This window comes from Myotis daubentonii, chromosome 1 (genome assembly GCF_963259705.1).
Source record: "Myotis daubentonii chromosome 1, mMyoDau2.1, whole genome shotgun sequence".
Classification (NCBI taxonomy): Eukaryota; Metazoa; Chordata; class Mammalia; order Chiroptera; family Vespertilionidae; genus Myotis; species Myotis daubentonii.
Genome location: NC_081840.1, coordinates 175,340,146 through 175,367,701, shown reverse-complemented (window position 1 = coordinate 175,367,701; position 27,556 = coordinate 175,340,146). Strand labels below are relative to the sequence as shown.

The 27,556-nt window shown below is 40.8% G+C and overlaps 1 protein-coding gene across 1 annotated transcript in view; it reads right to left on the bottom strand.

Moving 5' to 3' along the window:
* Window positions 1-720: 720 nt before the first annotated feature.
* The window catches only part of HSD17B11 (hydroxysteroid 17-beta dehydrogenase 11), a 28,126-nt gene continuing 1,290 nt past the window's right edge, over window positions 721-27,556 (bottom strand). The window contains exons 2-7 of the mRNA XM_059665908.1: window positions 24,758-24,865; window positions 20,691-20,822; window positions 18,749-18,855; window positions 10,381-10,518; window positions 4,527-4,643; window positions 721-1,472 (exon numbers count right to left, since the gene is read on the bottom strand). Of these exons, the coding sequence (XP_059521891.1) occupies window positions 1,382-1,472; window positions 4,527-4,643; window positions 10,381-10,518; window positions 18,749-18,855; window positions 20,691-20,822; window positions 24,758-24,865 (693 nt within the window). The 3' untranslated portion in view covers window positions 721-1,381. The remainder of the gene's footprint in view (window positions 1,473-4,526; window positions 4,644-10,380; window positions 10,519-18,748; window positions 18,856-20,690; window positions 20,823-24,757; window positions 24,866-27,556) is intronic.

Sequence of the window (27,556 nt, the reverse complement as noted above, 5' to 3'; positions counted from 1 at the left end):
AAACGTAATGATGATTTGGAAAGCAGGCATTTTTACTGAGATGTGTCTTTACTTCAACCAAATGTTGAACACAGCCCAACAGTAATTGTGTTTTGATTCTCTATATTAGAGGAAGGTAGCTGATGGACAAAAGGGAGACATTTATGTAGGAATGATACCTTCTGAAATTCTCTTTTATGGTATAGAATCTATAGAATAACCTTCCTTAAACAGACTGTCATATGGTCCTTAGAATCTGCAGTGGCATTAATATTACTTGTTCAATGAGTGTTTAAGATAGCACCTGACATATGTTGAATAAATATTAATTCCTGCTTATAAAATGGATCAAAATCTTTTACCATGAAGTGTCTGAACCTAAATGTGTTTCATTTGCTACATTTCACAGGGTTCAGTTACTCAGGTTTATGTTTTCTGAGTATGAACTTTCTGATATAAGAACAAAGTTCTTCACTTCATATGTATGTTCTTTACTTGATGTGTCTAACACAGTCTTGAAAATATTTTTCTTTAATAGAAATCCAACAAACCTACTTATTTTTTCAATTTATAAGTCTGAACTTATATTACCATCTCACTGAGTCTCACATCTGAGATATTTCCAGACACTACAAAACAAAACAAAAAATAAACAAGACCTTTGAGTACATAATACATTTTCCTTTCAGTTGAAGATTAAGCCATGTTTTATTCAAAACACAAAGATGGAAGCACCACAAGTTTAAGTTTGATCCATTTATTATTTTGTCACTTATGGGTACATCCTTACATTTCTCTACCTGAAATCCCAATGATGTTTTTTTTTTATTTGCAACATGTGTCCACCTCCAGTTTCCCTGTACTGAAATGTTTGTCATTGAAATATGAGGTATCTCTCAGGAAACAGTGGTGATGTATAAGATGAAATGTTTGAACATTTCTTACATCACGTAAAAATTCCTTATGAAATGCTACTAGATATAGTCCTTCATTATATTTAAAGAGCTTGAAATTTCCATTTTATGTACAATAGGGAAAAGAAACACGTGAATTATATAAAATTTAAGTGTAATTAAAAATAAAATGTATCTTAAGCATTTATAGTACAAATTTTGCAAAACTTCACATGAGCCACGTAATCTTAGAAATTATTGTAAAACTGCTTTTGTTCTTTTTTCTCCATTTTCCATAAGGCAATTGCTCAGGTATTTTTCTCTTTGTATTATATGAAATTAGCCTTCAGCTAAAGAACAGTGATAATAAATGAGGACTGCCAGAGCCTCAAAAGGTGATATTGAAGGGGAAAAAAAGATAAAAGCAGAAGTTCAAACATTAAAATTCTAATTAACATTGGATGGAATCAACTTAAACCTGGTAAATCAATTTCCAAAAAACCAAGTACTTATTCTCCTTTACTTTTATATCCAATAACTGCGTCAAACCTAACATTGATCTTCCGTTTTAAAACTGCCAGGAAACGCTCAGGAAAGATCCTAAAAGAAAGATATATATATAAAAATATAATTACTATCAAGTGCATTTTTAAGATATCTTCTCTTAAAATACTTTTATCATGCATCATGTCCATGTTCATTTTAAACAAGATTAAGAATTTTAACACATAGTCACTGCTATATGTTCTTTCCAATTAAATCCATTTTCTTTTCATTAAGGAAAAGAAAGGTTTAATTCTTTAGAGTAGAAGTGACTTGAAATATTTGTTTTTAAAAATAAATATATTCTATATTTTTCAAAAGATCTGTGAGAGGTGTATAGAACTGAATAGTTGAGATGCTAAAGGCTTTATTAAAAACACAAAACACACCTGACATTGGAAAAGAAGTGAGAATAGTAACTAATTTTATACTTTACAATCCAGTATATTATCAAAATGGCCCACTAAGAGACTGGGGAATCAGAACTGCTCAATAAAATGCAGACAATTCACTTGGTTTTCAGCATAATGCTGAACAAGTTATTTAACTTTTGAGTTTAAATTCCTCACATGTAAATGGAAAAAATTAACACCTACCCCACAGTGTTATTTGAAGATTCAATGTGTTAATATAAGATGCCTTACACACAGTGATAGACATCCAGTAGGTCTAATTTTTTTCTCCCCACTCTACAGTTAAAAATTTTGAGGAACAGGTCATATTCCAATGAGTCTGAGAGAAACTAAAGAGACTATGTAAGTCAGTAAAACTATATACAGACATCTGCCTGGATGGCATTCAAATACAGTTTGGAAATTGAGCACTGAACACTCATAGTCAGAGGAAAATCAGGCAATGGTAATAGTAATTATAAAAGTAACAATGGTAGATAACATTTATTGAGTATTTACAGGGTACTTAATACTTTAAATGCCTTATTTTATTTATTCCTCATAACCCGAAAAGTCTTATTGTTGCCTCCATGTGACAGATGAAGAAACTGAGCTTCAAAAAAGTTCATGTTCACGTTGCAGGCAAGTCACACAAACACAGCTTCGCCTAACTCCAGAGCACAAACCTTGAGTCTCTGTGTTAAAGGTTTAGGAAACTGAATTAACTTATTCAATCAGCAAACATTTTGATGCCTGGAATGTGTCTATCCACTCTTCCAAGTGCAGGGGATATAGTGAGGAAAACAGGCCAAATTCCTTCCCTCACAGAGTTATATTCTAAAGCATTGTAATCACTGAGTGCCTACTTCGGTGATGTGACAAGTCGAATGCTAAACACCTCAAAGGTTTTAACTTGTTTACCCACCAAGGAGATGCTCTGGCTTTACTACCGAAACCTGTAAAGTATGTTCAACCATAGTCCCTTAGCAGAAGGGGCTAAAAACCTGACATCTGCCCTAATGCTTTTGGTCTCTTACATTTTTTTCTGTCTCTAGGTCTGTAGTTCTCAAAGTATGATCTTTGAACCAACTGCTTGTGGCAATTGCCTGTTAAAATACAGATTTCTGGGTCCCAACTCAAACATCCTATATTAAAAACTCAAGAGGTGAGGAATCTATTTTTTAAATATATATGATATTTTAAATTTTCTCTTAGAGAGGGAGGAAAGAAATATCAATTGGCTGCCTTCTGCATGTCATCTACTGGGGATTGAGCACGCAAGCTGGGTATGTGCCCTGACCAGAATCGAACCAGTGACCTTCTGGTGCACCGACCAGGGCAGGAATCTATTTTTTAAATTGACTTCCCCAGTGATCCTGATACCCTACTACGAGGGAGAAGCTGGACTCTAGGAACAGGAAGAGTATTTTGGGGTTTTTTTAACCTTAGCCGCCTCTTCCGTTTCCCCTCATTACCTGACCAGCCTCACTGTCACACAGCTTTCCCAGATGAGTGATGAGACAATGTTTATGATGAGGCATTCTTTAAACCAAAGCGTTCCAATCTTGACATTACATTAGAATTACCGGGAAAGTATTGTATCTCTCAGACACCAGGCCACACTCCAGACCAATTAACTCAGAATCTTGGGGAGTAGGTCTCAGGCACGAGCATGTTTAAAACTCCCAGGTGAATTCCAATGTGCACCTAAGTTGAGAGTTACTGCTCTAAAGAAATGCTTCTAAATCTAATATGCATGCAGATCACCTGTGGATCTTATTAAAATGCAAATTCTGATTCAGGAGATCAGGATAGTCTGTATTTCTAACAAGCTCCCAGGTGATGTGGATGCTGCTGGTCCGTGGACCACATCTGAGGTAGCGAGGCTCGAGGACCTCTACAATTATTTAGCAATTCCTGTGCTTCAGTATGATTTTGCACAAAAATAAGGGCTCAATGATTATCTGTTGTATATTTAAATCCTATATAATAAAAGGCTAATATGCAAATTGACTCAATGGCGGAACGACCAGTCACTATGACGCACACTGACCACCAGGGGGCAGACGCTGTACACAGGAGCTACCCCTTGATAGTCAGTGTGCTCCCACAGTGGGAGGGCCGCTCAGCCAGAAGCTGGGCTCATGGCTGGTGAGCACAGCGGTGGTGGTGGGAACCTCTCCTGCCTCTGCGGCAGCACTAAGGATGTCTGACTGCTGTCAGTCAGACATCTCCCAAGAGCTCCTGGACTTCGAGAGGGCGCAGGCCTGGCTGAGGGGACTCCCCCCCCCCCCCCACGAGTGCACAAATTTCATGCACCGGGCCTCTAGTGAATAAATAAAACTTAACTATGGTCTCCTCCAATATCATTGTCCTATTATGTACTAATGTTTAAAAATAGTCTTTCTTCATATTTATTCATTTATAAGATAAGACTTCCAAAATATTTTTAAAAATTAAATATAAAAAAATTTAAAGAAATTTCTTTAAAAAAAAACACATGTAAAAACTTGTGGAAATTATTCAGTTCATTTACCCAATTGCTACACTAATCTTGCTTCAATAACTAACAAATGTAGTTTAAAAATTGGTGGATTCTTTAAACCTATTATTTTTGTTAATTCCATTTCATTGTACTCTACAAAGATTTGGTCTTAAATCTGAGTAAAAACATGTAGGGTGAATATTCATAATGCTGGCAAACATAACTGTTGCTTACCTTTCCACCACTGTCATAGCGCTTATAGAAGATGGAACAAAAATCATTTTCTGGTTAGTCAGGACTCCCTTCATCAGCTTGCTCACCACTTCCTCAGGTTCCAGGGTGGGTCCCAAACTGAAATCAGAAGCAAATCATTTCACAGAGGCTTCAGCTTTAGTTTAGTGCTAAACAAATACGTTCTGTTACTATGGAAACTGTAACCTAACTGACTTGTGGCATCTAGCCCATTCTAGATACTCAAAGATGGTAGCTGCTTTCGCACTAATAACAACAACCATTTACATAGTGTTTATCATGTACTGCCCACTGTGCTAAACATTTTCCACATGTTATCTCCTTGAAGTTTTACAACACCCTATGAAGGAGAGACTATAGTCCCTATTATGCAAATGAGGAGTATAAAGGTAACTAAGACTCAAAAAATAATTTAGCTAGATTAAGACTGATAAATTCACTTTTAAATCTTTAGAAGCTTTGGGAAAGAAGTCAGACACCATTATGCAAGTGTTATTATATACTAAGATGTTTTAGTGAATAATTTCTTAAGTGTCAAGGAATTAAAATACAGGAATGTGTCCGGCTCTAGGTCCTGGATGTCTATATGGAACCCTAATATGGCTTTGATGATCTAACTTCACCACTTTATTAGGTCTTTGTTTCATTTCCAGAGTTTTTACTTAGTTCCATGTTACATCTTCACTGTGTAATCAACCACCCTGGTATATGTTCTACTGAGTAGCATGCAATCCCTAAAAAGTGGCCTTTGTTATCTGGGTGTTAGAATAAATGCACTTAGGATGGAGTTGCACAAGAGTTGGTCCTGAGTCTTTAACATTTTACTAATGATTTAGAAAAAAAGATACATAATTAAATAAACTTCTCAAATTTGCCAATGTCACCAAACTGGGTGACTAACATTTTGGGGACACAGATGTTAAATTTTGTGATTAGTTAAGAGAAGTGAGACAAAAAGAATTGGATGAGATTCCTTATGAACAAATACAGAATAGCTCATTCAGACAGATAAAATATGCAGTAAAGGTGGGACAAATGAGAAAAGTAGTATTGTACCCAGCCAGTGTGGCTCAGTGGTTGAGCTTTGACCTATGAACCAGGAGGTTGCAGGCTTGATCCACAGTAGGGGCATGCAGGAGGCAGCCTATCAATGATTCTCTCTCATCATTGATGTGTTCTCTCTCTCTCTCTCTCTCTCTCTCTCTCTCTCTCTTTCCCTCCCTCCCTCTCTCCCCTTCATTCTCTTAAAATCAATAGAAAAAGTATCCTCAGGTAAGGATTAACCAAAAAGAAAAAAGAATAAGGCGAGGGAGCTCTTTATATATCAACACAGAAAGCTAACAACAGCATATTGGTTTTTATTTTTGTGTGTGTACTTATGGTATTTTTTCTTTTTAGTAAATTTTACTTTTCAATTATAACTCACATTCAATATTATTTTGTATTAGTTTCAGGTGTACAACATAGTGGTTAGACAATCATACAGTAATTTACAAAGTGTTCCCCCCAATATTTCCAGTGCCCACCTAGTGCCATACATAGTTATTACAATACTAGAGGCCCAGCGCACGACTGAAATCGTGCGAGGAGGTGCCTGCCTCCCGCTATGCGAGGAGGCACCCCACAGGCCACCGCAGGAGTCAGGCTGGACTGGTGCCACAGGCAGCCGGGACCTGTGCCTGACTTCTGCCCCAGGCCCTCCTGGCCCCCGGGCTGTGTCCTCTCTGGGCCACCGGAGTCACCACACGGGCTCGGGCAGGCCCCCCGTCTCTGTCTCTGTCTCCACTCTGGGCCTCACCTGCGTGTGCAGCCTCCTCCTGTCTGGTCGTGACCCATTATGGTGTCCTGGCCTAATTTGCATATTACCTCTTTATATATATATATATAGATTATTGACTATATTTCTTATGCTGTATTTTACCTCCCATGACTATTTTGAAACGACCAATTTGTACTTCTTAATTCCCTCATCTTTTTAAAAAATATATATTTTATATTTTATTGATTTTTTACAGAGAAGAAGACAGAAGGATAGGGATTTAGAAACATGAGAGAGAAACATGGATCAGCTGCCTCCTGCACAACTCCTACTGGGGATGTGCCCACAACCAAGGTACATGCCCTTGACCTGAATCGAACCTGAGACCTTTCAGTCCGCATGCCAACACTCTATCCACTGAGCCAAACTGGTTAGGGTTCCCTTACCTTTTTAACCCAGTTTTGTTTTCTTATATACTTTAGTTCCACATATACGTGAAATCATGTTATTTGTTTTTGACTGACTTATTTCCCTTAGCATAATACCCTCCAGAACAATCCATACTGTTGCAAATGGTAAGATTTCATTTTTTTATGGCAAGTAATATTTCACTGTATATATGTACCAGAGCTTTTCTACCCACTCATTTATTGATGGGCGCTTGGGTTGCTTCCATATCTTGGCCATCATAAATAACACAACAACAGCATATTGTTAAATAAAAAGGGCAGCTTACAGAATAGAATGTATGTTTCCATGTACCAGAAAAAGAAATGCATTAAATTAAGAAGTGTAGACTCTTAAATTGGGAAGCTATAATTTTCTTAATTCTTCCAAGTTACTATTTGTCCATAAAATGAGCATAGTATACTTATCTTGCAGAACTGTTAGAAGGATTAGGGCAGGGTTAGGCAAACTATGGGGCCAAATTTATGAGAAGTAATTTATGTAAAGTATCCAGACCTAGTCGGGTACCTGTATTTAGTAGGCCTTCAATAAATACTTTTAATAACATGATCTCTTGATATCCAAGTTCATTTAACAAAAATAATTCTTAGCAGTCAAAAATTAGTCAGAACACCTGATTACACTTAATTCCAATAATATAGTAAATTATAAATTTATAAATAGCAAACTAGTTTCTCTATAGTGTGCTAGATGTGTAAATATAAGAACCAACAGCCCTGGCTGGTATGGCTCAGTTGGTTGGAGCATCATCTAGTACACCTAAAGGCTGCAAGTTCAATTTCTGGTCAGGCACACACCTAGGTTGCAACTTTGATACCCAGGGGGACTCGTACAAGAGGCAATTGATTGATGTTTCTCTCTCACATCAATGTTTCTCTCTCTCTCTCTCTCTCTCTCTCTCTCTCTCTCTCTCTCTCTCTCTCTCTCTCTCTCTCTTGTTCCTTCCCTCTCTTCCTCCCTACCCCTCTCTCTGCCTTCCTTTCTCTCTAAAAACAATAAACATATCTTTAGGTGAGGATTAAAAAACAACAACAATAAACTACACCTTTGATGTGCTTTAAAGGAGAATTTCAGTTCCAATATTAGTAAGACACAGATTATTTTGAATAGTCATTTAGAGGTTGATTCAGTTTCCTTCTTTCAGAAAGGTTGTCCTCTGTGCAAAAAGGAAAAAGTTTGGTCTGTATCTCAGTTCTGCTACTTTTACAGGCAAGTTACTTGATCTCTCTGAGCAAAATGTTGTGGTGAGGTTTAAGAAAATTACAGATTTGCCCAGCTGGTATGGCTCAGTGCTTGAGCATTGACCTATGAACCAGGAGGTCATGGTTTGATTCCTGGTCAGGGTACATGCCCGGGTTGCAAGCTTGATCCCCAGTAGGGGGCGTGCAGGAGGCAGCCAATCAATGATTCTCTTTCATCGTTGATGTTTCTACCTCTCCCTCCCTCTCCCTCTCTGAAATAAATAAAATTATATTTTTTAAAAAAGAAAATTACAGATTTTATTTAGTGTACAAAATATAAACTAGTAAGATCTGTCTGTCCTCGAATCAGAGCTAAATTTCTAGATTAAAACCAACCTCACCTTAGGCATCCACTCTAGTATCTGGTTATCTTCAAAGGGGTTCATGGGGCAGGACCAAGCCCCAGACCTTTTCTTAGCCAGGTCATATTCCTGTGACTCGGTTAGAATCCTGTGGGCTTCTATTCATTTCCCCCCACCCAACCCCCCACTCCTCCAGCAAGCTTCCCAGTTATTTTTCAATTGCACTAGTAGAGCTTTGCCAAAAGAGGGCACCCCAGCCCAGACCTACTGACACCGAACCTGCATTCAGAAGATCTTCGGGAAAACTGAGAGGGACATTCAAGTCTAAGCTTTGTGCAGCCCTGTTCTGGGGGCAAAGGTAAAAAATCCAATTATAATTTTTAAAAATATGCTGTCTGTTTTTAACTGCTGAAAGACAGTTTGAGAAAAACTTGACTCAAATATATTATTTTAGTACCTAAATTCTGAAATAATGGAGGAAATTGGCAAATTCTATCCTTGGGTATGATACCTCTTCCTCTGACACCCCCTTTCAATTTAGTGAACTATTTGAATTAATTTTTATTGAGACATAATTGAAATATCACATGGTGTAAGTTTAAGGTGTACTACGTGTTGATTTGATATAGTTTCATATTGCAGTATGATTATCACTGTAGCATGAGCATAATTATGTCATGTCACATAATTATTATTTCTTTTTTGTGGTGGGAACGGTTAAGATCCAACTTCTTAGCAACTTTGAAGTTTTTAATACAGTATTGTCTATAAACATAATGCTGAGGGAAGTGAGCAGTTTACTTACTGTTTCTAGAACCCCACTTGTGATATATGCTAGTTACATACAATTTAGACATTTAATCTGTACATAGGGAAATGTCTAGAAGGATGTTCATCGAAATGTTGAGTAGTTTCCACTGGATAGAAGGTTTGAAGAAATTTCAAAACAAAACCTTTTTATTTGTACATTCCTGTGTGCTGGAATTTTTTTAAAAGTATACATTATGTTTAGAAAGACATTAAAGCTATTCCCAAAGACAGGAAACCTTAAAATTAACCTCAGAGCAGATCCTTTCAATTTTACTTTTTAACCAAGGAAACATGATAGTCTGGTACTTCATTTAGAAGATTAGCTCTAGATTACCCAAAGAAAGTGTTTCTCACAGTGTGGTCCTCATTTATCTCCATCAAAATGACCTAGGGAGCTTGTTCAACATACACAGTTCCCAATCCCCAACCCAACTACTAACTACCCCACCCCAACCACACTGAATAAAAATCAGCACCCCTGGGGTGGGTCCTCTACGTGGCTCCCAAGCACTCATGTTGAAACGTGTACCTACTTAAGTCAGGAACCACTGCAGCGGTTCTCAACCTGTGGGTCGCGACCCCTTTGGCGGTCGAACGACCCTTTCACGGGGGTCGCCTAAGACCATCCTGCATATCAGATATGTACATGACGATTCATCACAGTAGCAACATCACAGTTATGAAGTCGCAACGAAAATAATTTTATGGTTGGGTCACAACAGGAGGAACTGTATTTAAAGGGCCAGAAGGTCGAGAACCATTGGCAGTGATGGCGAACCTATGACACGCGTGTCAGAGGTGACACGCGAACTCATTTTTTTGGTTGATTTTTCTTTGTTAAATGGCATTTAAATATATAAAATAAATATCAAAAATATAAGTCTTTGTTTTACTATGGTTGCAAATATCAAAAAATTTCTATATGTGACACGGCACCAGAGTTAAGTTAGGGTTTTTCAAAATGCTGACACGCCGAGCTCAAAAGGTTCGCCATCACTGGCTTAGGGGAAGGAAAAAAGGGAGGAGTAGCAGGTTCACCTGTGTCATTCATACGAACACTTGTATACATTCTCTCCCTCTTTCTTTGTCTCTACACCTGTTTTCACACAATCTACAGAGGCTGAAATTGAGATGAGCTAAGCTAAGGGCACTGAATACCAGGTATTTAAAGGATTAAAATACTGAAGAAACCCCACAGAATGGCTCATTCTCATGTAATCGCCAACCCTTTTATTTCCATTTCTGTCTCAACTTACCTGGTACTTGGGTTTTTGATGAAGCCAGTGTTTATGAAATTAGGGCAGAGACATGATGTTTTGACTCCAGTTCTTCCTAAGGCCACCAGTTCTTCAGTCAAAGCTCTGTGAAATCCCACAGCAGCAAACTTGCTGGAACTGGAAATACACAGAGAGAGGTCGCTGTATTTTCAAGAAATAATTCAAGAAAGCTGCTGCTTCTATGTAATTCAGAGATCTGTTTTCCTTAGTGAAGTGCGGTCCCCTGCCGAGAAGCGTGTCCAGCACCTGGATCTCAAAAACGCCCAGCCCAGACCTACTGACACAGAACCGGCATTCAGAAGATCCTTGGGGAAACTGAGGCACGTTCAAGTCTAAGAAGCACTGACAGGCCTGGCGGGTGTGGCTCGGTGCTTGAGCATTGACCTAGGAACCAGGAGGTCACTGTTCCATTCCTGGTCAGGGCATATGCCCCGGTTGAGGGCTCAGTCCCTAGTGGGGTGCATGCAGGAAGCAACTGATCAATGATTCTCTCCCATCACTGATGTTTCTGTCTCCCTCTCCCTCTCCCTTCCTCTCTGAAATCAATAAAAATAAAAAAAGCAGTGACTGCACCCCAACATCATTTATCAGAGTGACATCTGAGTAGATTTAAATGTTTCGTTAGGAAAATTGGTAGGGTGCTTGTTTTGTTGTTGCTGTTTCCATAAAATTTAATGACACTGTAGGCTGCTCATTATTTAATATGTTCATGAAATTCATTGGAAAATTTTCCTGCATAAGTTATATTCTTCCTTTAAGTCTCAGCTGGATTTCCTCAAAGAGGCCTTTCCTAAACCATGGTCTAAATTATTTTCCCATCTATACTAATAAAAGGGTAATATGCTAATTAGACCGGGAGACCTTCCAGACGTCCTTCTGGACAAAGCCATGGTGGCAGGGCCAAGGAAGAGGCAGTTAAAGGTAATCAGGCTGGCAGAGGAGGGCGGGGGGGGGAGGGTGAGGGGGCGGGGGGGAGGGGGACCAATTGGGGGTGAGCAGGCCAGCAGGCAGAGTGGTTAGGGGCAATCAGGCAGGCAGGCAGGTGAGTGGTTAGGAGCCATTGGTCCCAGATTGCGAGAGGGATGTCCAACTGTGGGATCGGGCCTAAACCAGCAGTCAGACATCCCCCAAGGGGTCCCAGATTGGAGAGGGTGCAGGCCAGGCTGAGGGACACCACCCCCCCTACCATGCATGAATTTTGTGCACTGGGCCACTAGTTATATAATAATCTTCAGTTTTCCATCAGAGCACATTTGGAAAGAGAAAGGGCATTAATCATATTTTAAGTGGACATTATGCTTCCAGTTAGATGTTTAAAAAAACAATTTTATTGAGATATAAATTCACCCACCATATAGACCCATTTAAAGTGTATAATTCAATAGTTATTAAAATAAAACATTAATTTTAAAAAATTATGTAAACAAATATATATAACAAAATTTTAAATTTTAACCAATTTAAAGTGTGCAAAGTTCAGTGGCATTATCAGATAGATTGTTTTTCTATAAATCTGTATGGATTAACAGTTATATAAATAGCTGTAAATTCTTATAAATTAACCTGTGCTTTGGAAAATACAAAGCTGTGGAAAGTTCTCTTTAATTTTATTTTTTATTGATTTTTTAGAGAGGAAGGGGGAGGGAGGGAGAGGAGAACAAAGAAAAAGAGATAGAGAGATGTGAGAGAGAAACATTGATCAGTTGCCTCACACCCTGACCAGGGATTGAACCTGCAACCTGGGTATATGCCCTGACTGGAAATGGAACCTACACCTTTGGGTGTAAGGGACAACGCTCCAACCAACTGAGCCACAACTGGCTGGGGCACCATTTTTTATTTTTTATTTTTTTGAAGCTTAGATAAATATTTAAGGCTTAAAAAGAAAGACTGCTAGATTAAATTATTTAAAATGTAAATCTTCTCTACCAACCTGCCTGACTCGGAGTTGAATGGATGCCCTTCTGGAACTGCTGGTAGCTAACTTGCCAAAGAGAAGGAAAGCCTGCCTGAGACTTTAATCACAGAGGCAAAAAAGTCCTCTTTGGCCCGGGCCCGTTTAAGTTTTGTGTTCCTTGCAGCTGCAAGAGTCCAGGCACGGCACCTTAGTGACGGCAAAAACATCAGGGAAGGAGCCTGGACCCTTACACTTTGCAGAGGAGAGTAGACCTGTTAACTCCGACTTTTTGTGTGGCAGAGAAGTAATTTATCTTGCTGAAATCACTTTTATTTTGAGCCATTCTATTTCATCTGTTGAACTGGTAATCTAATTAAACAAATGGTCACCAAAACCAGTAACACATTTTAATTAGATTTTGATATGATACTGGGGAAAGAGCAGCGGATGATAATCAGCTGAGAGGAACTTCAACCAGGTTTCTGGGTAGAGAGCACCTACCTGAGTTTCCCAATGAAAAAATGAAGTCAGTCTAATGAAAAAATATAATCCTCTCAACAATAAGGGGAAAAATGTAAAAAATATATACATGTTAAAAAAAGAGTCCAGCCTTAGCCGGTTTGGCTCAGTGGATAGAGCGTCGGCCTGTGGACTGAAGGGTCCCAGGTTCGATTCTGGCCAAGGGCACATGCCTGGGTTGCGGACTTGATCCCTAGTAGGGGGCATGCAGGAGGCAGGTGATCAATGATTCTCTCTCATCATTGATGTTTCTATCTCTCTCTCTTCCGCTCTAAAATAAACAAATAAGTATATATATAAAGAGTCCAGACAAATGGACCCAACAATAATGGATAAATTAAATAAACAGTTGCATACCATGCAGGAATTGAAGATGATGTAGCACATATACATTTATTAACAGGCAAAAAGTTCACTTTAAAGTTTTAAAGAAGCAAGATCATGTATGTAGATTTTTTTTTCAATGCATGACTATATATCTGCATTGAAAATGCTCTAACCAGGCCAGTGTGCTCAGTGGTTGAGCGTTGGCTCGTGAACCAGGAGGTCTCAGTCCGATTCCTGGTCAGGACACGAGCCCAGGTTTCAAGCTAGGAGGCAGCCGATCAATGATTCTCTCTCACTGATGTTTCTATCTCTCCCTTCCTCTCTCTGAAATCAATAAAAACATATTTTAATTAATTAATTAATTAATTAATTGATTAAATGCCCTAAAAAATTATAACAAATGCTTACCAGGGTTTTTTCTGCATGGTGAAATTATCAGTAATTTTTTTTTTCTTTAACTGAAGTGTATTTTCTGATTTTTCTTAAGTGAATCAAGAATGCAGGAATATATTAAAACTCAGAGTTAATGACCTTAAATGTGTTAAAATAATTTTATGGTTTTGAACTTTAGGTTGAGTGCGTTTTTTTTTCTGCACTTTGTAACAGTATATCAAATTTCTTATTCTTAGTAATCTGAATTAGTATTTCTTATTCCAAATTACTTTTTTAAATAACACTTCATTACGAGCTAATGATCAGAACTCAGTTTCACCTTGTCTTCCCACAATGCTAACTTTCATGCTTATAAATCAGCTATTTGAATTGACAAGATGTATTCGCCAGAGTTTCGCGGCACCAAATTGCTTTCTTTTTAAAAATCAAGACACTTTTGGACAAAATACTTAGTGAGCAGCAAAAGAACGTAATCAAAGGATTAACCGCTCTCATCATGAAGTCAGTTTTTCCATCTTGCTTTTTTTCACATTAATCATTAAAACTGTTGAACTATAAAGCCAAAAGAAATTGACTTTTTTTTTCTAATATAGGTGATTAGAGCTGTAATAGATGCCTTTGCCATGGCTGCAGCAACTCAGGATAATGACAGCTGAAGGCTGGATTACAAGGCCTAAAACAGGTAATTCTAGGTCCCCTCTTATTTCATTCTAACAAATAGGAGCAGAGCACATATGACTCATTCCACTTGGGCAGCGGTTCTCAACCTGTAGGTCACTACCCCTTTGGCGGTCAAACGACCCTTTCACAGGGATCGCCTAAGACCATCCTGCATATCAGATATTTACATTACGATTCCTAACAGTAGCAACATTACAGTTAAGAAGTAGCAACGAAAATTATTTTATGGTTGGGTCACAACATAAGGAACTGTATTTAAAGGGCCATAAGGTTGAGAACCACTGCACTAGGGCAAAGCATTTTGGAAGCTAAAATGAGAGGTGGGTCCTTACCATTTGTGTGAACAGAGAGAAGTGGAATTGGAACAGAAAATCCATAGGTACCCTCCTGTTATTGAACACTTGCAAAATTCCAGATACTATGCATCCTGATGAGTTAGTTAGTTGCTATGGTTAGCATTATGTTATGGATGAGGAAAATGACGCATATATAAGTTGAGTAACTTGCCAAAAGTCACATAAGGCTAGTTAAGTGATTAAGTCAAGATTCCAAACATCATTATTCATAGTAATCATGCCCTGTAAACAATACAAATGTTCATCAACGGTGGTAGGATAATAAATTATTGTCCACTTATATGATGCAATACTAGACGGGCATAAAAGTGATTACACTGCAGCTACCAACAACAGCATGGATAAATCTCACACAGTGTGCTTCCATGCATATAAAGATAAAAAATAGGCAAAAGTAATCGATGGTATAACAAGTCAATATAGGAGTTTCCTCTGGGAAGGAAAGAGGAATTGGTGGTTGGGAAGAGGAACTTCTGTCAAGTTCTGTTTTTGACCTGCATGGAGGTTAAATAGCTGCGTCCACTTTGCAGTAACTCATTGAGCTGTACACTCATGATTTCTGCATTTTTTTAAGTGTATGTTATACTTCGGTTTATGTTTTAAAAAGCAGCATCTCAGTTTAACCACCCAATTGGTGATAACAACAACTGATAAACATTGTTTTGTGCTGGGTGAAGTCTTGTGTGTGTCTCTGTGAAAGCTCTGCCATTGATCTGATATTGAGCAAAAACCAGAGTCAACTGAATTTAAGATAATTGTGATCAATAAGGATCACAGACTGCATCTCAGGCCAGTGAGAGGTGAGGGACTAACAGGAGTCCTTCAAGTGCAAGCACAGCACAGGTCAGTCCCCAAGCTGGAAGTGTACAAACCACCCGTGTAGCTGCAACCTGCCTTGTAAGGAGCCCAAATGGCGCCCCTGTGTGAATTAGGAAAGGCCACTTCTCTTCTCAAGCTATTTGACTGCCTATACATCTGGAAAATCATTCAAGTCTAAAAGGACCCGAACGTGAGCCGCGCCCCCTAGAATTGTGTAGCGCACAATCTGCACAACTGGGTATGTTGCTCCTGCTCCGACAATACCTGGTAAGAACCTTTACTTCTGTTGACAGCACCATCGCTACTCACCACAATAAATCTGTTTCTCACACGAAGCACATTCTCGCTTGACTTTCACTGTAAACCTCAGTGGGGTAGAACCAAATCAGAATCAGAAGAACGACAATATTTACTATGGCAAGGGAAGGAGGAAGCGCAACAGGCCCTGTTACGTTCCCTAATTAGCTGGAACTAAGACGGAATTTGGCAGGGCGGTGGCATGTCATGTGCTAGCTTAGCAGCAGCACTGGCAACTGTCTTTCATCAAGGAAGTAAATGCATATACAACTGTGTTAGCCCTTGATGGTAGGGGCCAATCTCCTAACTTAAACTGACTCTGAAAAAGATAAGACAAGGACTGTAGATCTGTTCTGTGACTGCCTCAGCAGTTATTTCATCTTTTTTTAAAAAAACTCAATCCATGTCTATATTAATTTTTTAAAACTATTATAAAACAGACAAGTGGTCAGAAAGGAAGAAAGAAAACATAGATGAACAAAAAGAATAAAATAAAAACCATTTTTATTGCCATTACCTAAGATTAACCACTCTCTAGCTGTGGTTAGATAAATGGTTTGGTATATATCTTTGCAACCTTATGTATTAATTTTCTTTGTTGTTAAGCCTCACCCAAGGACATTTTTCCCATTGATTTTTTTTTAAAGAGAGAGTGAAAGGGAGGAAGGGAAAAGAGAGAGAGCGAGAGAGGGAAAGAGAAACATTGATGTTGAGAGAATCACATCAATTGGTTGCCTCCCATACACTCCCTGACCAGGGCTGGGGATTAACCTGCAACCCAGCCACGTGCCCCTGACTGGGAATTGAACCTGAGACCCTTTGGTGCTTGGGCTGACACTCTAACTACTTATCTACACCAGCCAGGGCTAAAATTATCAATATTAACTTCTGTTCATGGTATTGCTCTTATTTTATAATGCCTTGCTGCTAAAACAGGTAAGAAATGTTGAAGCAGTTGGCTTCTAATTGGATAATTTCCCTGTAGCCAGCTCTGGAGTGGTCAACAGAGTAGGGGGTTAATGGTTGATAATGTGGTTGCACAAGAGACTTTGTGCAACAAAGCTAAGCATAGCAACCAATGGAAAAACACATGTTTAGGCCAGAACCAAGATGGCGGCATAGGTTAACGCAGGAGTTTGCTGCTTTGAACAACTACTTCAAAAGTGAAACCAAAAAACGGAAGGGACATCACCCAGAACCACAGGAACGCTGGCTGAGTGGAAGTCCTACAACTAGGAGGAAAGAGAAACGCATACGGACACTCAGAGGAGGCGCAGTGCTGAAGTCAAATTCTGAGGTGCGGAGTGCGCGGAGCGGGCTGGCGGAGGGCGCGGTTGTTGTTTTCAATCGGGAGGGAGTCGCAGACTCTGAGCACCAGATCCGGGAGAGTCTTTAGGGACCCAGACTCAAACGGGAGAAGCGGGACTGTCTGGCTTCGGTCAGAGCGAGTGCAGCTTTCTCTCCCAGCTTTGCAGCGGGTGCTGGGACTCAGAGAGGCAGAGCCCCTGGGTACAGGACTGAGAGCCACCATAACTGCTCTCTCCGGCCCACCCTGTTGATCCTGTGCAACCTGCCCCGCCCAAGCCCTGCACAGAGGCCTTTGCCGGATAGCCTCAGGCAAAGGCTAGATTAGCACCTCCCTAGAGGACAGAAGTTCTCTCACTGCTGACACAGCTGATTCTCATAGCCACTTGGCCTGGAGGTCAAACCCTCCCTGGAATTAGCTACAACAATCAAGATTTATCTATAAGACTGCGAACAAAGACCACTAGGGGGTGCACCAAGGAAGCATAACAAAATGCGGAGACAAAGAAACAGGACAAAATTGTCAATGGAAGAAATAGAGTTCAGAACCACACTTTTAAGGTCTCTCAAGAACTGTTTAGAAGCTGCCGATAAACTTAATGAGATCTACACGAAAACTAATAAGACCCTCGATCTTATATTGGGGAACCAACTAGAAATTAAGCACACACAGACTGAAATAACGAATATTATACAGACGCCCGACAGCAGACCAGAGGAGCGCAAGAATCAAGTCAATGATTTGAAATGCGAGGAAGCAAAAAACATCCAACCGGAAAAGCAAAATGAAAAAAGAATCCAAAAATGCGAGGATAGTGTAAGGAGCCTCTGGGACAGCTTCAAGCGTACCAACATCAGAATTATAGGGGTGCCAGAAGATGAGAGAGAGCAAGATATTGAAAACCTATTTGAAGAAATAATGACAGAAAACTTCCCCCACCTGGTGAAAGAAATGGACTTACAGGTCCAAGAAGCTCGGAGAACCCCAAACAAAAGGAATCCAAAGAGGACCACACCAAGACACATCATCATTAAAATGCCAAGAGCAAAAGATAAAGAGAGAATCTTAAAAACAGCAAGAGAAAGAAACTCAGTTACCTACAAGGGAATACCCATACGACTGTCAGCTGATTTCTCAACAGAAACTTTGCAGGCCAGAAGGGAGTGGCAAGAAATATTCAAAGTGATGAATACCAAGAACCTACAACCAAGATTACTTTATCCAGCAAAGCTATCATTCAGAATTGAAGGTCAGATAAAGAGCTTCACAGATAAGGAAAAGCTAAAGGAGTTCATCACCACCAAACCAGGATTATATGAAATGCTGAAAGGTATCCTTTAAGAAGAGGAAGAGGAAGAAAAAGGTAAAGATACAAATTATGAACAACAAATATGCATCTATCAACAAGTGAATCTAAGAATCAAGTGAATAAATAATCTGATGAACAGAATGAACTGTTGATTATAATAGAATCAGGGACATAGAAAGGGAATGGACTGACTATTCTTGGGGGGGAAAGGGGTGTGGGAGATGTGGGAAGAGACTGGACAAAATTCGTGCACCTATGGATGAGGACAGTGGGTGGGGAGTGAGGGCGGAGGGTGGGGCGGGAACTGGGAGGAGGGGAGTTATGGGGGGGGGGGTGGGGAAAGGAACAAATGTAATAATCTGAACAATAAAGATTTAATTTAAAAAAAATAAATAAAATAAAATAATAAAAAAAAAAAGAAAGAAAAACACATGTTCACTTACCAATAAGCCATTAAAAAGGGAACTGTAGTATGCCCAGCTGCTGAAGCCACAGTGACAATATGGCCATGATTATTCCTCATCATCGCTGGAAGAAATGCCTTGGTGGTCTAGAAATAGTTATTATAAAACAGAAAAAAAATTATTTCTGATTTGCAGGCCCATTGGGAATATTTTGAAACAAAGATACATTCTGTTAACATTGTTCCTGACATAAATTAAAATACCTAGATTAATTGCCAAATGTGGCAACATAAGGCAATTGGATAGGATGCCAGATTAGAAAAATTAAGGTAAACCATGGATACTGAAAACTTTAAGAATCCATTTCATTTTTTTTTTTAAATATATTTTATTGATTTTTTACAGAGAGGAAGGGAGAGAGATAGAGAGTTAGAAACATCAATGAAAGAGAAACATTGATCAGCTGCCTCCTGCACACTCCCCACTGGGGATATGCCCGCAACCCAGGTACATGCCCTTGACCGGAATCGAACCTGGGACCTTTCAGTCCGCAAGCCGACGCTCTATCCACTGAGCCAAACCGGTTTCGGCAAGAATCCATTTCATTTAAATTGCCAACAACTTATGTCCACTGGTCCTCCACCTTTTGTTAATGATATATTCTATCGTAATGTGAAATTGTTAGGAAAGAGTTTGCCATAAAAATATTGAAGTGAACAGCAATCTTCCAATAGTCACTGAATGATCCACACAATACTTACCGAGCACCTGCTATGTGATGGGGATTCAGCAACACGTAAGACAATACCATACATTCCAAAAGAGGCAGAAAGATAAGCAAATTCCTAAGTCATTAAAATAGAGATAGGTGTACCCTGGCCGGTTTGGCTTGGTGGATAGAGCATCGGCCTGCGGACTGAAGGGTCCCAGGTTCGATTCTGGTCAAGGGCACATGCCAGGGTTACAGGATCAATCCCCAGAGGGGGTGTGCAAGAGGCAGCCAATCAATGATTCTCTCTCATCATTGATGTTTCTATCTTTCTCCCCCTCTTCCTTCCTCTCTGAACTCAATAAAGATATTTAAAAAAAATACAGATAAGTGTCAACAACTTGAGAATGTTAACATAACATAATACTTCATTTTTACCAACTAACTCCAATATTCTTTTGAGATTACTCATCCCAAACTCTCATCCAAGAAAACATTCAGGGGCCCTTTAAGGAACTGGCTATTTGGGCAGTAGACCCCTCAGAAACTGTGTGTGTGTGTGTGCGTGTGTGTGTGTGTGTGTGTGTGTGTATGTGTGTGTAAGACCTTGAATGGTGAGTTTCATAATAAAGTTTGCGTTTGGGGCCAGGATATAACGGGAGGACTGGGTCTCATGAGAATCAAAAAGCAAACTGGGTTTCCCTTTTATAGAACCACAGCAGATAACTTAGAGTATCCCTAATCCCTTCTTCATCTTTAAACAGAGACATGAGAATCTAGCTTAGAATTAAAACATAAATACCACATGAGGTTTATTACTATTTATTATTACTAATATTTTTGAGGGGGGAGGAAAAATAACTGATGAAATTTGGTTGTAGCAAAAAGGAAAATGATCTCACCCTAGCCGGTTTGGCTCAGTGGATAGAGCATCAGCCTGAGGACTGAAGGGTCCCAGGCTCGATTCTGGCCAGGGGCATGTGCCCGGGTTGCGGACTCGATCCCCTGTAGGGGCATGCAGGAGGCAGCCAATCAATGATCCTCTCTCATCATTGATGTTTCTATCTCTCTTCCTCTCCCTTCCTCTCTGAAAGCAATTAAAATATATTGAAAAAAAAGAAAAAGGATCTTTTTGTATATTATCCCTGGTACCTAACTAAAACTTTAGTATTGAGTAGATATGTCCTTATCTCTAATAAAAGCTTCACTTTAAACTTAGTCTTTGAGTCTTACAAGAAGACTCAAAGAAATTGGAAAAGAAATCATACTTACCCAGAAATGTGCAAGTACATTAACTTCAAAAGTCTTTTCAATCTGAGGGTCTTGTGTAGCAAACAAATCTGATGTATAGACCACACCAGCATTATTTACCAGAATGCTAACATCTCCTACTTCTGTCTTCACCTTTAAAAATAAAATAAGAAAAATATCTGCATCATTAAGAAGTATGCAGGTAGGTTTGCATGCAATGATTACTTTAAAAAGTGTGTGTGTGTGTTTTTATTAGCTGTGGGAGAAATATATAGTTTTGAATCTATGTGCCAACATGAAAAAAAAAAGAACCTTTTAATCTTAGATACTTAATTTCAAAATAACACTGCTTGTACATTTTCTTTTGCAATTTAGTCTCTTGACTTTGCTCTATTGATTATAGCTCTGGAGGCGTTTGGCCAACAAAAACATAACCAGAGACAAATAAGCAGCTTTCTTTTTAAAATACTACTTTAAAAGGTAAGATAAAAAAAGGTTAATTAATTGTCAAGTGCAGGGACTATTATGAGGAACTCTGTAAAACTGATTACACCATTAAACTAACTACATCCTCTATTTGTTTTTATGGTCACTCCATTCTATTGCTCTCCAACCTTCCTCCATGAAGTTGCAGTAGACTTAAGGGCTAGCAATGCAAGAATATCTTATTCAATATTTCAGGCTGCTTGGTGGATGGAACCCTAGAGTCACAATGCAATTCGTTATACATTGTGTTCCAAACAAAAGCAAGCCTCTATTAATAGAGCTATCCTTATTTAGATATTGCTGTGGTGTCTTGGGGAACTGAGACAACTAGCCTATTAAAAGCTTTCACATCTGTAATTGCTATGCATTTTACAGAATTTCACTATCTCATTTAACTCTCACAATGATCCTATGAGATAGCAACTCTTAGTATGCTCAGTCTACTGAGAAACATGAAACCCAGAATGGCTCACTTTCTTGCCAAAGGTCACATGGAGCTGGGACTCTCCCAGATAAACTGACCTCAGAGACCAAGACACATCTCAAACCTCAAACAGAGGGCAAGTCGGGAGGGTGAGGCCCATCCCCATCCCAGAAGGACATCAGTTCCTCAGACAGACTGAGTTTCATCAGGTTGTATTAAATTGTTAGAGTCAAGCGAGCCTAGAGCTTTATTGTTTAGGTGGCGTAAAAGTGTCCTGATATCAAAACAGCCACATCAAAATAGCTACTTCCAAATATCTGGTAATCATACGTCATTGTGTGTACTCTGTTTAAACACACAGTGAGTTCATCTTAGGACAATTTCAGTGAAAACATTATGTTTTAAATACATGGAATGGTTTCAAATAATAAAGTTATCTCTCCCAGAAAAGCCTATTCCCAAATGAGTCTGGAAACGAATGTGTTCCCTTTAGTAACTAACATTCTTAAATCCCCTTAATATTGGCTGATAACAAAGTTATATAGATTATATTGGTGATTCTATTATTGTTAGCAGAGGTAGCTAGATGTTCATAAAGGTAAGGAGCAAAAGGCACCAGACCTTATTCAGCCCAATAAACCAGGGAGCTGACACGGGCAACAAGCCTGCCTGCTTCACTAGGAAGTTACAGCTTCACACACTGAGGGTATCCTCTATCCTCGGAGACCGAGTACCCCCCAAGCAGGCCCCCATTTCCACTGGCAACGTTATAACACTCATGACTAATTCTGACCAAGTGACTACTGAGCACCAGGTATTGTTCTAATAACTTTACATCATTCATTCGTTTACTCCTCATAACAACCCTATGAGGTAGGGATTGCTGTGATCCCCATTTTATAACTGAGGAAAGTTGGGCACAAAGAGGTTGGGTAACTTGCCCAAGGTGATAAAGCCAGTATTAACGGGAAGAGCACTCATCTCTATGAAGGAAAATCATTATTAATGTAAGTAAACTCGTTATTGTGAGGAATGCAGATGTTTCTTACTCAAAGGCCTTGATCTTACCATACTCCCTTCCCGGAAGCCATTTCCCACCACTAGCCTGGGTAATGTCTACCGATTCTACTGACCTAGCGAAGGCCTAACCAACAATAGGGGCATCCGTTTGAAATAAAAGATTATAATTTAAAATAGAAGTTAAAGATGTCCTCAGAACTAAAATTCAAGAGGTTCTCAAGTCTTGGAGGAATCAGAATATCCAGGGGTGAAGTCTTGGAGGAATCAGAATATCCAGGGGTGAGGTCCAGGAAGGTCTATTTTAAGAATTTGCCCAGGTAATTTTACTGGCCTTCCTACTATCACCACAATTAGTTAACAAGCATATTTATGAATGTGCTCAGAAGAAACCTCATTATATATATACTAGGGGCCCAGTGCACGAAATTCGTGCACTGTGTGTGTGTGTGTGTGTGTGTGTGTGTGTGTGTGTGTGTGTGTGTGGAGTGTCCCTCGGCCCAGCTTGCCCCCTCTCACATACTGGGAGCCCTCAGGCGTTGACCCCCATCACCCTCCAATCGCAGGACCGGCCCCTTACCCAGGCCTGACGCCTCTGACAGAGGTGTCAGGCCTGGGCAGGGGACCCTCATTTCCCCCCATCACTGGTTCTGCCCCCAGCCCCCTCCGATTGCTGGCTCTGCCCCTTGCCCAGGCCTGATGCCTCAGCCAGAGGCGTAGACCCCCATCACCCTCTGATCACCTGATTGGCCCCTTGCCCAGGCCTGATGCCTCCGCCAGAGGTGTCAGGCTTGGACAGGGGACCCCCATCTCCCCCCAATCACTGGCTCTGGCCCCCGCCCAGGCCTGAGGCCTCTGGCCCAGGAATCATGCCTGGGCAGGGGACCCGCATCTCCCTCTGATCGCTTGCTCCACCCCCCGCCCAAGCCTTATGCCTCTGACCCAGGCTTCAGGCCTGGGCAAGGGGACCATCATATCCCCCCAATCCCTGGCTCAGCCCCCTGCCCAGGCCTGATGCCTCGGCCAGAGGAGTTGACCCTCATCACCCTCTGATCACCAATCACCGGATCGGCCCCTTGACCAGGCCTGAGGCCTCCGGCAGAGGTGTCAGGCCTGGGCAGGGGACCCCCAGCTCCCCGCGGTTGCAGGCTCTGCCCTTGCCCAGGCCTAACGCCTCTGGCTGAGGCGTCCGGCTCGGGCAGCGGGGACCCGCAGCTGCAGCGGCCCCGCGATCGTGGGCTCTGCTTTAGGCCCAGGCAAGGGACCCCTAGCTCCTGGGACTGCCAGCTTCGACCATGTCCAGCTCCCATCGCTGGCTCCACCCCTACTTCCTGCTATCACTGGCCAGGGCGGCAAAGGCGTCTGATTCTCCGATCATGGCTGGGGGGCAGGGCAAAGGCGGCCCCAGGGCCGCCTTTGCCCTGCCCCCCAGCTCTTAGCTCCCCCCTGGGTTTCCGATCACTGTCAGTGGCAGGGGGCTTCTTCCTGCTTTCCCTTTCGCCTCCCTGCATTGTGCCTACATATGCAAATTAACCGCCATCTTGTTGGCAGTTAACTGCCAATCTTAGTTGGCAGTTAACTGCCAATCATAGTTGGCAGTTAATTTGCATATAGCCCTGATTAGCCAATGAAAAGGGTATCGTCGTACACCAATTACCATTTTTCTCTTTTATTAGATAGGATAGCACAGCTCAGTTATCCATAGAGGAGGCAAACACTGCTTTATAGAAATAGCTCTATGCTCCAAGACTGATGAACAGTTATCTTATCCTCCTAACTGAGTTCTTTGACTGGAGTTCAGAAGACTCTGTTAGTGATTCTGCAGTGTCATCCAAGGATTTACCTGTATCAGAATCAGATGGCGAGGAGTGGGTGCAAGGGTACTAAACATTCAAATTGCTGGGCCCAGCCCTCGACCCACTGAAAGAAAACTTCTGGGGTGCCTATTTTTTTTTTAAACAAGCTCCCTGGAAGATTGCGTAACACATTAAAGTCTGGGAACCTCAGTTCTGGGCTTTAGTTCTGGGTCTGCCACTAGCTAGCTGTACAACTTTGGGCAAATCACCAACCTCTGTTAGTTTCACCTCATCATGACTGGGCCATCTCCAAAATCCCTCCTAGCCCTGTCACAATATGATTCTAACCAAATGTGAAATGTTACCTTCTTTGCCGAACTGTAAATATCTTCCCGGTTGCTGCAGTCTACCACAAAGGCATGCGCTTGTGCACCCAGTTTCCTGCATTCAGCAGCTGTTTCCTCAATTCCATGCTAGGAAAAGCAACAGAGAGGCAGGAGAATACAATAATGGTGAGTGAATCATATCAACAGCTGAAAATAATTAAGGGGAGTCAGATTCTTTGAACTGGGACTGGGCAAGAATTCCATTGACACATTTTTGACCATGCTTTGAAGAGCTTCTTTTAGTTGGAAGTGAATTTAAAGCAAGCTTTGAAAAATAAGATAAAAATCTTACAATACTAATTTTGTATTATTAATTTTACATTGTGAACATATATATATGTGAGTGTATACTCCATATTAGGCTTTAAAAAATAACACTAAGCTTTTTTTCTTCTCTGTCACTAAAAGCTACTCATGGACGTCAACTTTCTGGCTGCAAAATAAATAAGGAGTTAACTATAACTCATTCATTCATTCACTCATTTCTCCAACATTTTAATGTGTAGGTCATATTCATGATGCCTAGAAGAACCCTGTGGACACAAACATGAATGAGTCAGAGTCCTAACCTCAGTGAGTTCAGTGTTGTAGAAAAAAAATAAAATAAGTATAATAATTAGGTAGGACCATATGAAATTCTTATTTTTAAATTTTTTTGTTAATCCTCACCCAAGAATATTTTTTCCCATTGATTTTTAGAGAGTGGATGGGAGAGGGGGAGGGAGAGAAAGAGAGAGAGAGAGAGAAACATGTATATGAGAGAAGCACATTGTGCCCGACCCAAGCTGGGGATTGAACCTGCAAATAAGGAACTTGCTCTTGACCCGGAATCAAACCCGCCACCCTTTGGTGTGTAGGCCCATGCTTTAACCACTGAACCATGCCAGCCAAGGTGAAACTTTATAATTGCTTTAGAATAAAGGATTGAATATTGGCAGTCTCATATGGTTCAAACTAATATATTGTGTAAGTATATTAACAGAGCTACATAGAGTTACGGGAACACAGAGAAGCGGCACGCAGTACAATTCCAGAAGAGGAGGTACCTGAGTTGGGTCTTAAAACTGAGTAGAGCCGAAACCGGTTTGGCTCAGTGGATAGAGTGTCGGCCTGCGGACTGAGAGGTCCCAGGTTCGATTCCGGTCAAGGGCATGTACCTGGGTTGCAGGCACATCCCCAGTGGGAGATGTGCAGGAGGCAGCTGATTAATGTTTCTCTCTCATCGATGTTTCTGGCTCTCTATCTCTCTCCCTTCCTCTCTGTAAAAAATCAATAAAATATATGAAAAAAAAAAAAGTGAGTAGAACACAAAGAGAGGGCAGGGCACGCCAGGCAGAGTGTAAGTAAAGGAGAAAGATCCTCTGGGAAAGCATTAGGAGATTGGTGATGCTGGGTCATAAGGTTCAAGGCCAGCGGGAGCCCAAATTAAAGGGCATTATAATTCATAGTAAGTGTGCCCTATTTGGCATATACCGTGTGGCAGACCTTGTGCTTTGTGTGCATTATCCTATATAATAAAAGGGTAATATGCAAATTGACCCCAAGGGCGGAACTACAGGAACGACTGGTTGTTATGATGTGCCCTGACCACCAGGGGGCAGACGCTCAATGCAAGAGCTGCCCCCTGGTGGTCAGTGTGCTTCCACAGGGGAGCTCTGCTCAGCCATAAGCCGGGCTGAAGGCTGCAAGCGCAGCAGGGTGGAGTGAGCCTCTCCCGCCTCTTCGGCAACACTAAGGATGTCTGACTGTGGCTTAGTCCTGCTCCCTCGGGGGAGCAGGTTTAAACCGGCAGGTGGACATCCCCTGAGGGGTCCTGGACTGTAAGAGGATGCCGGCTGGGCTGAGGGACCCACCTGAGTGCACGAATTTTCGTGCCCTGGGCCTCTAGTCTAATATAATCCTTCCAACCCTCTAAGGTAAGTACTATTATTTTATCCATTTTTCAGAAAAGGAACCTTAGGCTCTAGGGCAGCAGTTCTCAACCTGTGTGTTGAGACCCCTTTGGGGGTCGAACGACCCTTTCACAGGGGTCGCCTAAGACCATCGGAAAACACATATATAATTACATATTGTTTTTGTGATTAATCACTATGCTTTAATTATGTTCAATTTGTAACAATGAAAATACATCCTGCATATCAGATATTTACATGACGATTCATAACAGTAGCCAAATTATAGTTATTAAGTAGCAACGAAAATAATTTTATGGTTGGGGGTCACCACAACATGAGGAACTGTATTAAAGGGTCCCGCAATTAGGAAGGTTGAGAACCACTGCTCTAGGGAGTTACCCAGGGCATTGGGTAAGTTATCCATGAAGAAGTAGAGAAGTCAGATGAGTCTGTCCACACCCTACCAGACACTTCCGTAACAGCACCAGACTAGGCTGGGCCTAGTTTGTACTTTTCATTTATATGTAATTATTTAATGTCTATTTTCCTTAATATAGTAAGGGCATCTGACCCTGCTCCTGTTTGACCTGTGTTCCTAAAATCTAGGCAACAGATACTCTGGAAATACTTGTTGATAGCTCTCTCAATTAGCCACGCACTGGGTTGGCCTTGCCGATCATCTAGCTTCACATCCCATGAATTCTTGTTTACATCATTGTAACTAATGGTAAGGTATGGCATTTCAGGCCAGCAGGTGCTTCCAGGAACCTCTTTGTACATCACTGACAGCCAAGTACAAGTTAAGATTTTAGCCCTGGCCCATGTAGCTCAGTTGGTTGAGCATCCTCCTATGCACCAAGAGGTCACAGCAGGCCCGCGGGCC